Raw genomic sequence first — 14494 nt, forward strand, 5'->3', positions numbered from 1 at the left:
GGCGTGCAATCTGGTATCCACATGACATTTAACAACTTTCGTTAATAAGAAGGGTTTTTGCCCGTATAATTTGAAGGGAAGGATAGTTTTGAGCTGAAATATAGTTTAAGAGTAAATATAAGCTATTTCAAATAGGTAAAGGACATTTTTAACCTTTTTCCGTTGCAGAAATGAAGGTTTTTAGAAATTCGTATTAGAATTCAATTAAAATAGGAAAGAATTTGATATAAAATATATCGATCCTGGGACCTGTGGGTTATGGGCCCACCACGCTTTCGCTGCGCCACTCTGATTTTTTTTGTCAATTTGCCCAAAGCACTAATATAACAAAATTTTCAGAAACTCCTAGTAGAATTTACTATTCTGTACACGGTTAAAATCATGTTTTATGTATATAGAGTCGATGTTGAGATTGACCCTCTTTCAGCTTCTTGGTGTATTTAATTTTTTCAAATTTTGAACTCTTTTAGTGGAGGTCTAGATAGGAAGGAGTTATGGTTATAGATTAGGATTGACAGTTAGTGTCTTGTTATGTGTAGGTTTAAACTTGTTAGGGCATGTTGTAATACAGTACATATCTTTATAGTTCTTGCTCTATGATGTGTATCATGTTTTGATCACACTATTTTGTTGTTATTATTATTATTTTTTTCTTCTAAACTTTATACTACTTTCCTTATTATTGACTGTTTTTTTTTTATTGTTTTTTTCTTCTTTTACTTGGCTTTGATGCGCTTGAACTGAAGATTTTCTGAAAACATCTCTATCTCTACAAGGTGTTGGTAAGGTGCCTTGACAATCTACCCTCTCTGTATTCCACTGAATATATTATTATTTTTTTTAGAAAAAATTCTAGCTCCGTCAATATCTATGTACATGATTGAAAAGATCATCTTATCTTAACATGATATCTACCGAATCAAATCAAACTGATAGAAAAACGTTGGACCAATCTTACATCAAGAAGCTAGAGGCCAAGGAATTGTTGACATTCATAATACAAATCACCAAAAAACAAAGAAATAGTCAAATCTAAAAACTCAAATAGCAAAACAATACACATGGATTCTATTATTCTAATGTATATCCCATACAAAGCAAAAGGAATAATTGAAATCGTTCCCTTTCAAATATATGCATCCGTATATTTAAGGACAAATCAAACTAAATCGTGTTAAGATGATTATATTTTTTTTTTATCTTTAATTAAATTTTTCGAGTCAAAATCTTTAAAATCAACACATATTTTTTATTGAGAACGCTACATTAATAAAATAATTCATACTATATATGACTTGAAATAAATTAAATTCTAGTATGAATATCGAAATATCGATAAAATCCAATGGGACAAATGAATGTTGATGGTTAAGTGAAAAGAAAGAAATTACAAGTGCATTGTCTCTATTTTCATTGGATACTCCCAAAAGGGCAGTTGACTATCTTTATTATCTTAATAATTATCCAAGTTGATTTTTCTCTCTTTTTTTAAAAAAAAATAATTAGTTTTTAATTTAATTTCATTAATTTATGATGTGATGCAAGTCCCTTTTAATAATTCCATATTGACAAAACATTTTCTACCCACCAACATGAAAAACCATAGTCAATGATTTTTGACTAAACATATTTAATCGATACATGCACTTTAATTCTCTCAAATTGTAAATTCTAAAAAATATTAATGAATTATTAAGTACAGAATTATTCAATTTGTCAAAGTATTATATTAAATTTGTACTAGTACTTTATATTTGAAGGTGATATAGTTATAAATAACTTAACTATCACAGTATATAATGTATAAAGGGATCTAAAACAAGAATTTTAATTAATTGAAGGTTGTTAGTGAACCTCGATTAATTTATTAAATCTCAATTAAAATAATTTCCGATACTTCACAACTGTGGATTGTAAAATAAATTCAAAAAATAACTCAAGAGGATATATATTATATTAATTAATGAGATTTATATTCTGATAAAGTATGGATGTTCATTTGTCATTCACGTGGAATTATATGGACCATCACTTGCAATTATCTAGCTTGGCATGTATTTTTTCGGTGGAAATAATGAATATATATACTAGCTAAAAGTCCGTATACGAGTTCAGTTAAATTTGATAATTATTATTTAAATATGTTAACATTTTTAACACTTGGTGTAGGTACTTTAAAGTTCAAAAATATATAAAATCTAAATTTCAATTTATGTTTTTGTGTATATATATCGTATAATTCATTGTGTTAGCCTTAAACATGTAGGAAAAATAATAATTATCTAAAGTCTTTTGTCAAAAATCTAATGATTTAATTCGAACATTTCTATATTTAGAAGAAAGTAAAAATATTTATCTGAATTTCTTTGATAAAATATTATTAGGTAATTATAGTTGGATAGATAAAAGATGTGTTTGGTTTGGAGAAGAGAGCCACAAGAGTTGTCATCATTTCCAAATTTGTCCTATTTTTATATATCTCTGCAATAATGTATAATTGTAATTTGTATGTATGACAATGATACACCTAATAGTCCCCACTTATTTGTACTACTAATTAAATACTAACTTTACGACAAATATTGTTAATTGGAGTCGGACCCCAATATGGTACTAGAGGGACGAGAACGGATTATTCAGATGGTAAATATTTTTTTTACTTTTTTTTGATATTAAGATTAAGGCTTTAAGTTAATAAAAAAGAAAGGAATATAAAAATATCTAGAAAGTGATGAAAACAAAAAAAAAGGTAAAATAAGTGTGACGATTTAAGTTCGTAACATGTATTATACGGTTGTATGCAATAAATTTCACGAATTTCTCGATTGGATTATATTTTTAGTGAGTTTAGAAGTATGTATCATGTGAATATGTACTAATTCACTTTTTACCTCTTTTTTTCTTTTTTGAACTTTGATTCGTTTATAGCGACATGCGATTCTTGTTTATCGAAATATATTCAAGTATAAAATTCATAGATTCTGACAAGTCTCTTTTACTATTAAATCCCTAATTTGTTTATGTCGTTAAGTTTACAACTATTTTTGTATACATATAATTCAAAACTATTGAATTTTATTTAACTCATATTATACATTGTACGTTCGTCTGTGATTATTCACAACTGATTAAAAACGTTTAACAATATTTCGCATAACAAATAGAAAGTTTGATCAACAATCACCATTAAGTCAAATTATATTTTATTTGGTTATGATTTTTTAAAAAAGCATCCCTTAAGAAAAGTTGATACTAATACTCAAGTGTATTAGTATCAATAAAGTCACTCAGCTTATGAATTTTATTTTATAAAATCAATCAACTTAAACTATTCTTCTAGGAAATCATTATAACTAAAATAACAAAAGAAATATTTACACAACTCACCCTTCAAGTTTAGTTTTGTAATACTTATTTTCATTATAGTTTATAATATTATGTTTAATCTCTCATTTTATTTTCTTTAACAAATATTTTCTTAACCTAATAAATTTATGATTTAATTAAATTTTCATTTATCACACATTTATTTAATTGGTCAACATACATGCAGTTTCTTAAGAAAAAAATTAAATAAATACTTAAACGGAATGCGTAGTTTATGAAAAGAATGTACAAATCAACTTAATGAAGCCAAAATCAACAACAAATATATTCATTTAATCATTATGGATGCACGTCTGTAAATTGTAATCATATACAAATAATCGAAAAATATATATTAATGGAAGAAAGAAAATATATCAATCATAAAAAATTAAATAAAAGTATGATAAATGAAAATTTAATTATATCATAAATTTTTATGTTAACAGCAATTAGGTTAAAAAAACATTTGTTAAAGAAAATAAAATAAGAGAGTTAAGCATAATATTATAAACTACAATGAAAATAAGTATTACAAAACTAAACTTCAAGGGTGATTTGTGCAATTATTTCTTTTATTTTTTGGTTATAATGATTTTATAGAAAAATAGTTCAAATTAAATGATTTTATAAAAAAAAAATCTATAAATTAAATGACTTTACCGATACAAAATAAAATTGAGTGACTTTTTAAAATAATCACATTTTTGAGTGATCTTTTAAAATATTTACTCTACGTTATAACAAATCACTACATATTCTTCTTATTGTTATATTTTGTTGGTCATAGTTACCTTTATATATATATATATATATATGCTAATGATTTTAAACAAATTACTATATATTCTTGTTGTTGTTATTTTGTTGGTCATAGATTTACCTTTTTATATTTTTTCTAAAAAAAAAATATTGTGGGGTAAATGCCAATAAGATCATTTTCATTTGTTCATCTCGTGACTTTTTAACTCTATTTTATGTACACATAGGTCTACTCACTATTTCTTTTGTACATATATTCAATGTTGTTATAATACACAAATTTTGTACTAGAGAGTTTGGACTTAATAATATTATATATATATATATATATATACACACACACACCTGGTTAACAAGACACCTTTGAAATCATTGACAAGATATTCATGACAACATTGACAAGATATTCATGATAGCAGTGAAAAATAATATTTTTTTCTCTTAGAAAAAAGAAATGCATCATAAATTGGTGTATAATAAATTTCATTAGTCCATATTTCAAATTTTGATATAACTTCTTTTTTTTATTAGTTATTTTATATTTTTTAATATTATAATTTTTTTTAATAACGGCTTTGATTTGTCATATTTGAGTCGACAACAATAATCTACCTCTATGCAATAGAAATAAGATAAGTGTGCACTTGATTTTCTCCACAATTCGTTTATAAAACTAAATTAGATATATTGTTATTATTATAAGACGAGTTTTTTTTATATTTCGTATATGATAACTTTAAGTAAAAATAAATATTATATTCATATTTCGAATATATAAAAAATTTTATGGCACCATCATAACTCTCATGTTTTTTAATCAAAACAAGATAATTGTACTACTAGCTGGATGTCCATTCACATGTCTTGTTAATTTTATGTAAATGAAAATCAAATTTTTTTCTCTTCCCCACCAATTAAACCTCAGTTCTCCATGAACAATAAGAACACAAAGTGAAAAAATCAAGAAAATGTGAGAATTTTTGTAAGTGTCTTGGTTTTGGCATTCAAATGGAAAGTTAAAGCACAAAGAACAAAAAGAAAAGCTTCTTCTACTACAGATTCTGACTAGCAGCTACTTTCATTTTAAAATTACACCCTTTTGACCCTAACTTCCCCTATTTCAAACCTTGTGAGTGACCTCCAATTTTTTAATCACATTTTTTCAGAACCCCACATTGCTTTTTGCAGACACCATTCTTGGGAATTTGACTCTTTTTTCTCACACCTATATATATTTACACATGCATCTACATATTGTTGTTGTCAGAGTGCATTTCTCTTTTTTGTTTTCTTTCTTCTTTTTTTTCACTTTAAGCTTGTGTTAAGCTGCTGCTGCTACTACCTTTAATGAGGTTTTGAATTAAAGTTGTGAGCTTTAGATTGTTGTGGGTTGAGGGTGTTGTTGGAGAGTTTTTGAAATAGTTGAAAAAGTTTTGAACTTTAGAATCTTGATGGTTGCTTGCTTGTGTGACTATAAAAGCTAAGTTCTTGAGGTTTGTTTTTTGAATTAAAGTTTTGAGCTTTAGATTTCCTTTTGTGGATTGAGGGTGTTTGTAGAATGTTTGAAATAGTTGAAAAGTTTTGAACTTTAGAATCTTGATGCTTGCTTATTCTTATGTGTCTACAAAAGCTAAGTTTTGGAGGGGGTTTTTTGAATTAAAGTTTTGTGCTTTAGATTTCCTTTTGTGGATTGAGGATGTTTGCAGAGTTTTTGAAAAGTTTTGAACTTTAGATTCTTGATGCTCTTTTTTCTTTTTATGTGACTATAAAAGCTAAGTTTTTGAGGGGTTGGGGGCATTCAGAGTCTTTGAAATGGTTAAAGTTTTGAACTTTAGGGAGTGGTGGGGGACTGTTTCTTTGGGTTTCTTGTTGGGGTTGTTTCTGTTGTCGCAAGGCACTGTTGCTCTTCTTGAAAATGATAAGCAAGCATTGTTGGATTTTGTTAATCAGTTGCCTCATTTGCACCCTTTGAACTGGGATGCCAATTCTTCAGTTTGCAAGAACTGGACTGGAGTGGGGTGTAATGAAGATGGTTCTAGAGTTATAGCACTGAGGTTACCTGGGGTTGGGTTCAATGGTCCAATTCCTAATAATACACTCAGTCGTTTGACTGCATTGCAGATCTTGAGCCTTAGATCTAATGGTATCAATGGCACTTTCCCTATGGACTTTGATAACCTGAAAAACTTGTCTTATCTTTACCTTCATTACAACAATTTTTCAGGTCCTCTACCTTTTGATTTCTCTGTTTGGCAAAATCTCACCAGTTTGAACTTGTCAAACAACAGATTCAATGGCACCATTTCTAGCTCGATATCGGGTTTAAGTCATCTTACTGCCCTTAATCTTGCGAACAACTTACTTTCTGGTACCATTCCTGATTTGCATTTGCCCAACTTGCAGCTACTGAATTTGTCAAACAATAACCTTATAGGTACTGTGCCTAAATCACTTCAAAAATTCCCAAAGAATGTGTTCATTGGTAATAATATGTCTTTACTTGATTATCCCGTTTCAAATTCTTCTATTATTTCCCTACCTCAGCAACCAAATCCAAAACTCAATAATGGTGGTAAATTGAGTGAGAGGGCTTTGCTTGGGATTATAGTAGCTAGTAGTGTAATTGGGATTCTTGGATTTGGTTTCTTGATGGTTGTTTGTTGTTTTAGAAGAAAGAAAGAACATAGTTCATTTCCTGGCAAGATGGAGAAGGGAGATATGTCTCCTGATAAGGCGATCTCGAGGAGTCAAGATGCTAATAATAGATTGGTTTTCTTTGAGGGTTGTAACTATGCTTTTGATTTAGAAGATTTGCTTAGAGCTTCCGCAGAGGTATTGGGGAAGGGCACGTTTGGTATGGCATATAAAGCAATATTAGAAGATGCTACCACAGTGGTGGTAAAGAGGTTGAAAGATGTAGGTGCTGGGAAGAAGGAATTTGAGCAGCAAATGGAGGTTGTGGGAAGCATAAAACATGAAAATGTTGTCGAGCTTCGAGCATATTACTATTCAAAAGACGAAAAGCTTACTGTCTCTGACTATTTCAGTGAGGGTAGTGTTGCTGCAATGCTCCATGGTATGATCACTTTATGCACTCTCTAAATTTCATGGTTTTGAACTTTTCAACTTTGTCACACTTTGTTAGCATATTCATACTGCTCCATTATTTGCTTTGAATAGGTAGATTAGTTATGATTGTTGGAACCAGTTATCTGTTATCCCAAACTATGTAGATTCTAACTAAGTTGCTACGAATCTTCAAAAAATGCCACGGGGTGCATGTCGCATCCACCAAAACTAGTGCACTTTTAGAGTATCCGACAAAGGTATGACAACATTCTTGGGGAGTCCGAGCTACATAGTCCCTAAGTGAGTGCTTACAACCAGACCATGCTAGTTTAGTGAATTGAAAAAACATTAAGTAATTAAAAACAACATAGAATCTTCCAAACTAAAGGCCAACTAATATAATTTGTTGTGTTATGGGTAGGGCCAAGATGGGAATCCACATATATTATATGCTCCATATATTCTCTTTCCAGCTTAATAGTTAGTTGTACCAAAAATGTAAATGATCCTAACATGTGGTTTACGCATCTCTGTGGGACAGTGATTCCTTTCTGTTAACAAAATAAGCAAAATCCTATCTCTATCTTAAAACTATACAAATCATTGTCACTTCTCCTTTGTCACTAGAGTCTTTCAGCTATAAGACTATATGACTGAATTATTTCATTGCATGTGGATAATCATTTCTGCCTTTGTATCTGTTACTCTCTTGTTTTTCAGTTACCGCATTATTTTGTGTCGTTGTTACTGTTCCTTTTCTTGATGTCCTGTACTGTTTTTCGTATTAATTGACATATTTCTCCACTGCCGTTCTTTCTTTTTTCAAAACTACTTTGATTTGTTGCAATTGAACCGAGTCTTTTGGAAACAGCCTCTCTACCTCCACGAGGTAGGGGTAAGGTCTGCGTACATTCTACCCTCCCCAGACCCCACTTGTGGGCGTAAGCCGGTTTTTTCGTTGTGGATTTTTGGTTCTGCTTTTTATCTACTTTCTATAGCAAAGTCAAAATAGTTCATGATTTTGTTGAGGTCCCAGCTTCCTTTTCCCTAATTCTTTGTCACACCAGGCAAATGCACATGATGTCAAAGTGCATGAATGGCTAAGCTTTTGCGATAATTTATTTGGTGTTGGTTGGCATCTTTCCTTACAATTTTCACTGGTGGGACCTGATTTAATTAACTAAGAGTTTAGGTTAAGGAATCCTAAGCTAATGTCAACCTTAATATGCTTAGTATCTATTGAGAACATTATAACAAAATTCTTTTTGGTTATTTGCTTATTACTCTCCTAATTTTGCTGTTAGAGCTAGGAGTTCTGTTTGTTCTTCTCGAACGAAATGAAGTGAAATGGAAACTTGTAGAAATGTTACTTTTTCCATATTGTATCTCAGTTATGCTAGCCTAATAGTTCTACAAGGGATGTTCTAACTTTTAAGCACTTTGCGATTTGCTTATTCTAAGTTAAGGATCGACCAAGAGCTACAAGGATACTGTTTACTCTAATATTTGGCATGTTATAGAATGATAACTAAAATATGAACAAATGAGAGATAAAGGATTGAACACGCGATCCTTTTTGTCAAACTTGTGATGGTTACCTGTGGTATCAGAGTTATCTGGTATGCAGGATAAGGCGAGATATTCCAGGATTGACTGTGCTACCAGTTATTCTCCTTTTGCTACTCGATCGTGTTGACACCTATTAATATGCAACTTATAGGTAAACGGGGAGAAAACAGGATCCCTTTAGACTGGGAAACTCGACTTCGGATAGCAATTGGAGCAGCTAGAGGTATTGCTAGGATACATACTGAGAATGGTGGCAAGTTAGTCCACGGAAACGTCAAATCCTCAAATATCTTTCTGAACTCTAAACAATACGGTTGTGTATCTGATGTTGGTCTGTCAACAATAATGAGCTCGTTAGCTCATCCAGTTGCACGTGCTGCTGGTTTTCGCGCTCCAGAAGTAACAGACACACGTAAAGCCACTCAACCTTCTGACGTGTACAGCTTTGGTGTGTTGCTATTAGAGCTCTTGACAGGCAAGTCCCCCATCCATACAACAAACGGAGATGAGGTCATACACTTGGTCCGATGGGTTCATTCGGTTGTCCGAGAGGAGTGGACTGCTGAAGTATTCGACTTGGAACTATTGAGGTACCCAAACATAGAGGAAGAAATGGTGGAAATGTTGCAGATAGCCATGTCTTGTGTGGTAAGGATGTCAGATCAAAGACCAAAAATGTTTGAAGTTGTTAAAATGATCGAGAACGTTCGTCCCACGAGCTTAGAGAATCAGCTTTCATCTGAAGGAAAAGCAGAAACTTCAACCCCAAGAGAAGAAGCCACACCTCTGCCTGATACACAATCTGATTCTCAATGAGTTTGCCATTTTTATCATAGTTTACCATCTTAATTCATGTTGAAAAATGCTTTACTTCACTCTCTCAGTGAAATTATTGAATACTTTGTAACTTAATTCCAATAGGCACTTTATATTAAGTATTCTTGAAATAGTACTTTGATTATATATCTCTCTTCTCACTCTCAAAATACTTCATCTCTTCCATGTTCTTGATGCAATGATCACAAGAACATAATTGACGTGGGACTAATTCAAGATTTAGAGTCAGTAAGTTCTGAGTAGGTGTGCATTATTTCGTATCTTCTTCTATTTTCTCACTATAGTAGTACTTGTTCTTTTCCTTGCTTCAACTATCGAGTTATTTGTAATGCTACTTGTTCTCTTCTTAATTGTTGTAAACATGATTTTTTGTTTTACAAATTTTTTTATATGCTTTCTCGAGTTTATCAAAAGTAGTTTTGTAGGTAAATTTTCAAAATCTGATACAAGATCAATGAACGAATAAACATTTGAAGATAATATTAAGAATTTGGTTCAAAATTTATAACAAGATGCTTGCGAAAGTTTTTCTTTATTGACAAGAAGAAATTGCTTGGATGATAAGCATCCCTCACTTCAAAGGTTGGAAATTCGAGTCACATCGGAGAAAAAGGGGTGGGATCTCAGGGTGTAAAAACGAGAAAAAGAAGTTCTTTATTATTAATTTAAGCTGAGCTACTCAAATACATAACTAGTTAATCATAAAATCAATAATTTAAAAATATTAAAACTCAACACTTGTCAACAATCTTTTAATTATTTAAGCTAGACAAGCTCCACTGTTGTTTGTAATTTTATATATATATATACATACATGTTTTTTATTTATTATTATTATAAATAAACAAACAACTAAACACATCATATTATCACAAACTCACTTTACTACTCATCACTTTTAAATTAATCCTTTTATTTTATATGTGTTGTATTAAATGGTTAAATTGTCTAGAAAAATGGACAAAGAGTTTCAACTATCTAAATTAGTTTTAAATTAGCTAATACAAAAATAATTATTTTTTAAATAATCATAAGAGTAAATATTGAGCATAATTTATAAATGTATATTTATGGCAATTGTCACGAGATACACTTGATCTGATTTACTCGTATTTACTTAGATTGAAAATTATATTAAAACTTTTTTTTTAAAAAAAAATTGGAATTGGCATGAAATACACTTGATCTGATTTGACTCGTATTTATTTAGATTGAAAATTATATTAACAATTTGTTATTTTTATTTATTTTTTTAAAAAAGGAAAATTTGGATGTATTTGCCACATGTTAAAGAAAGAAAGGAATCTAAGTGCCAAATATTGAAACCATTAGGGGTGTAATTGAAAATTGTGCAACAAAAAATACCAAAAGCCATTTCTTTTTTCTATATAAACAACTGTTCTCAGTTCAAAGCAAAAACTCTTTCACTTCTCAGAATCGGAAAAAAAAATCGGAAGCTTTGTAGGAGGATCTCTCAGGTAAATTCATCATCTTCTTCGATCAGTTCTGATTATTTTTTGATGTTTAGTTGTTAATTTTTTTGAATTTTTTGTTGTTGATTTTTTCTCTCTCTAGGGATTTAGTCGGCGATGGCGTCCAAGCGGATTCTGAAAGAGCTCAAGGATCTGCAGAAAGATCCTCCTACTTCTTGCAGTGCTGGTGAGTTTCTAGAACCTTCCTGAACTACTTTTTTTTTTTCAAAAATACTTGATATAGCTCGTGTTTCTTCATTTTGCTTGTGAGTTGTGAAGTTAGTTGTTTTTTGCTTAGATTTAGCATTTTAGCATCTCGATGATGTGATCGCACGTTTTTTGTGTTAAAATTTCTAGGAACTTCGTTTGTTTGGGTTAAAGGTTTCTAGAAACTTCCTGTTCTTAGTTTGAAGTTTTGTTTTATCTTCATGTGATATATAGCTTGTGTTTTTTCATGCGAAGTTAGTTGATTTTTGCTTAGCTTTGTTATGAGCAGCTTTACGAAGTGATGCGGAATTTTCATCTGCTAAGTGTTATTTCCTTTTGGATTTTTGCGGTATGGGTGAGAAATAGTCAAATTCTGTGGGTTGTTCTGCATGATTTCGATTGGGCTGAAAATGAGAGAGTTTAGGTTACAAGGTGTCTAGATGAACAGGTTAGGAACTGAAGTTAAACTTGAAATCAGCTTGTTTTTAATTGTGGAACTTGGTGGATGATGGGAAGCCTCGGGCAGTTTCTACCCTTTTCCACTTAGAACGTGTTTGGCATGAAGGAAAATGATTTTCTGGAAAAAAAATCAGCAAAATAAGTAAGTTTTACTTGTATTCTTGTGTGCGATACATAAGCAAAATAATATTATTCGAAAAATATTTGTATATAAATAGGAGGTGGAGGTGAGGTTTTGGGGATGGGGGCTACAAAAGGGGAGGTGAAGATGAGTTGTGTAGGTGGGCAGGGAGGTCACAATCAATGTGGAATGCCACCTGTGGTACTGGTTTTTCCTTATTTCAGTCTTTCGCTAGGGAAGTCATTTTCCTCAATTTAGGAACTTGTATTCCTAGAAAATGATTTTAAAATAGTTTGACCAACCAAATATGGAAAAATTGGAAAACATTATGTTTTTCTCCATACCAAACACACCCTTGATCATCAGATCAGCTTAGAAGAATCAAAGTACTGATGTGGGCCTACCAATGATCCCAACCTATGCTATTTGGACTAAAGCTGGGCCCTTAATTACCAATCTTCAGTTCAAAGGGGATGTAATTGTGGTATTTTGACCTGGGTTTTTGTTGCTGATTATCATAAGATTGAGAAAATAGGTAGAGTGAATTATGATGCAAGCTTGTGACTGTGGATAGTTAAGGGTTGAAGTTATATGATATGGTTAGAGGTGGATCCAGGTTTTTAAACTTTTGGGTTCCTACATTGATCTCAAGTTATATGATCTTTTGGTGTTTGAATTAGTTCTTTATCCAAAAAAACTATAGTCCTTGAAAATTTTTGTTTAGTAGAAAGATTAGGAAGAGTTGGAACAGAAACATATATTTTGGTTTGGTGAAGGCTAAGAATTTGACGAGACAAGATTCTAAAACTTGGAAATGACCCTTATAGTTAGAAATGCCTACCTCTTCCCAAGCTTACCATCTCCTTGCTCATGCTTGAGACTTGTTTGTAGTCTGCATCTCCAAAGTGGATCTCTGATTCTGTGTGCTTTTATCTATGTGCCGTTTTTTTAGGCAAGCAAATGTAAATGTCACTGTATTAAGCCTAAATCCCCAAATATTATGCGAAAAATTGCCTGAGGTCTGCATTTGGAGATTTCTGATTGTTATGTTCTTGCCTCCTATTGTTTAATATTAGGTCCAGTTGGCGAAGATATGTTTCACTGGCAAGCAACAATCATGGGTCCACCTGACAGTCCCTATGCCGGTGGACTGTTTCTCATTACCATTCATTTTCCACCTGATTATCCATTTAAGCCACCCAAGGTATTTTACCCAGCATGAATTGTACACAATTTTTAATGACTTGCTTGATAGGTTTCCTACTTATGGTAAATTGTGCAGAGATTCTCTTGCAGACACAGAGGTGCAATCATTTTCTTGGCTTGTAATGTCGCGATATCTTTGTGTAAACAAATATATTTGTTCATTATTAAATTTTACTAGTAGGGAGAGAACTGCTTTTCAAAACATAAAAAAGGGTAGCTGGGTCGTTTGGAGAATGTTGTGTTCTATGATGTGTTGTAGTTCTTATTCTTCCTTGACACACTTTTTCCTGGACAAAATCCATGACTAATACAAGATAATTGTGCAGGTTGCTTTTAGGACAAAGGTTTTCCACCCGAACATCAACAGCAATGGTAGCATTTGCCTTGACATTCTGAAGGAGCAGTGGAGCCCAGCTCTTACAATCTCCAAGGTGAGGTTCATTTGTATTCTTTCTCATGCTGAAATTTGTCTTCTGATTTTTCTTCTTATTTACGTCCCCCAAGTGTTCTCAGGTCTAAAACCATCCCTGTTTGGATAGAGTGCTCACATTAGTTATCAACTGTATATCGATGATCGACTATGTGGACTTTAACGCATTAATTATCTAGTTCTAGTTCTCGTTCAAGGTTAACATAAGTGATTCAAACATGAGAGATTAAAATATATTCACCTAATACACTGCTTGTATAGTTTTTATGGAACATCTTCGATATTTTGAGATTGAAGTTGTGTGAGAACCAGTACCTTAGTCTTTCCCTTTCCTAATTCTGACAAAAGAATGACTACCTCATTCCTAATGAAGATCTTTTATCAGTTAAAAATAGATACTGCTCCTTGTTTCATAATATCTTTTAAAGATAATCGATTGATCAAAGTCCGTCCCTTGCAGGTGTTGCTGTCCATCTGTTCTCTGCTAACAGACCCTAATCCTGATGACCCTTTGGTGCCGGAGATTGCTCATATGTACAAGACTGATCGAAACAAGTATGAAACAACTGCTCGAAGCTGGACCCAAAAGTACGCCATGGGTTAGTTGCTGTTGCAATGCATCTGTAGAGGGGGTCTCCTTTCCCTCTGTGTTTTTGGGCATTATCAGTAATGTGTTTAGATATGAAGTGTTTTTTATGGCTTAATCAGTTTCAAGGGGAACAGTTGTGTTTTTGTCTCTTGAAACACAAATCTTTGCCTTTTGTTTTGTAAAATCCAACGGTTATGCTACTCTTATGGATAGGTCAAAATTAAGCAGTTTGACCATTTTGTATGTGTATGAAAATGTTTCCTTAAAATATGAATGGTTTCTTACATTTTATTTAGTGTTGGGTAAGCAAGTAAAAAAATATCAAAGAGTATTTATATGTGGGGAATGGGGTGGCATGGTTAAGGGATTTGGGGGTATTGGGTGAGTGAATAAAGAATAAGGAACTT

The 14494-nt window shown here is 31.8% G+C and overlaps 2 protein-coding genes across 2 annotated transcripts; both read left to right on the forward strand.

The window, feature by feature from the left end:
* The first annotated feature begins 4487 nt into the window (after nucleotides 1–4487).
* On the forward strand, nucleotides 4488–9752 carry LOC101265354 (probable inactive receptor kinase At4g23740). Its single transcript, XM_004245496.5, has 2 exons — nucleotides 4488–7204; nucleotides 8918–9752. Exons 1-2 carry the CDS (start codon nucleotides 5941–5943, stop codon nucleotides 9580–9582), a joined length of 1929 nt encoding a protein of 642 aa, XP_004245544.1. The 5' UTR covers nucleotides 4488–5940; the 3' UTR covers nucleotides 9583–9752.
* Nucleotides 9753–10921: 1169 nt separating this feature from the next.
* On the forward strand, nucleotides 10922–14355 carry LOC101265051 (ubiquitin-conjugating enzyme E2 10). The gene is made up of 5 exons (XM_004245495.5): nucleotides 10922–11081; nucleotides 11179–11262; nucleotides 12939–13066; nucleotides 13395–13499; nucleotides 13959–14355. Exons 2-5 carry the CDS (start codon nucleotides 11193–11195, stop codon nucleotides 14100–14102), a joined length of 447 nt encoding a protein of 148 aa, XP_004245543.1. The 5' UTR covers nucleotides 10922–11081; nucleotides 11179–11192; the 3' UTR covers nucleotides 14103–14355.
* The last annotated feature ends 139 nt before the right edge of the window (nucleotides 14356–14494 follow it).

Source organism: Solanum lycopersicum, chromosome 8 (genome assembly GCF_036512215.1).
Source record: "Solanum lycopersicum chromosome 8, SLM_r2.1".
Lineage (NCBI taxonomy): Eukaryota > Viridiplantae > Streptophyta > Magnoliopsida > Solanales > Solanaceae > Solanum > Solanum lycopersicum.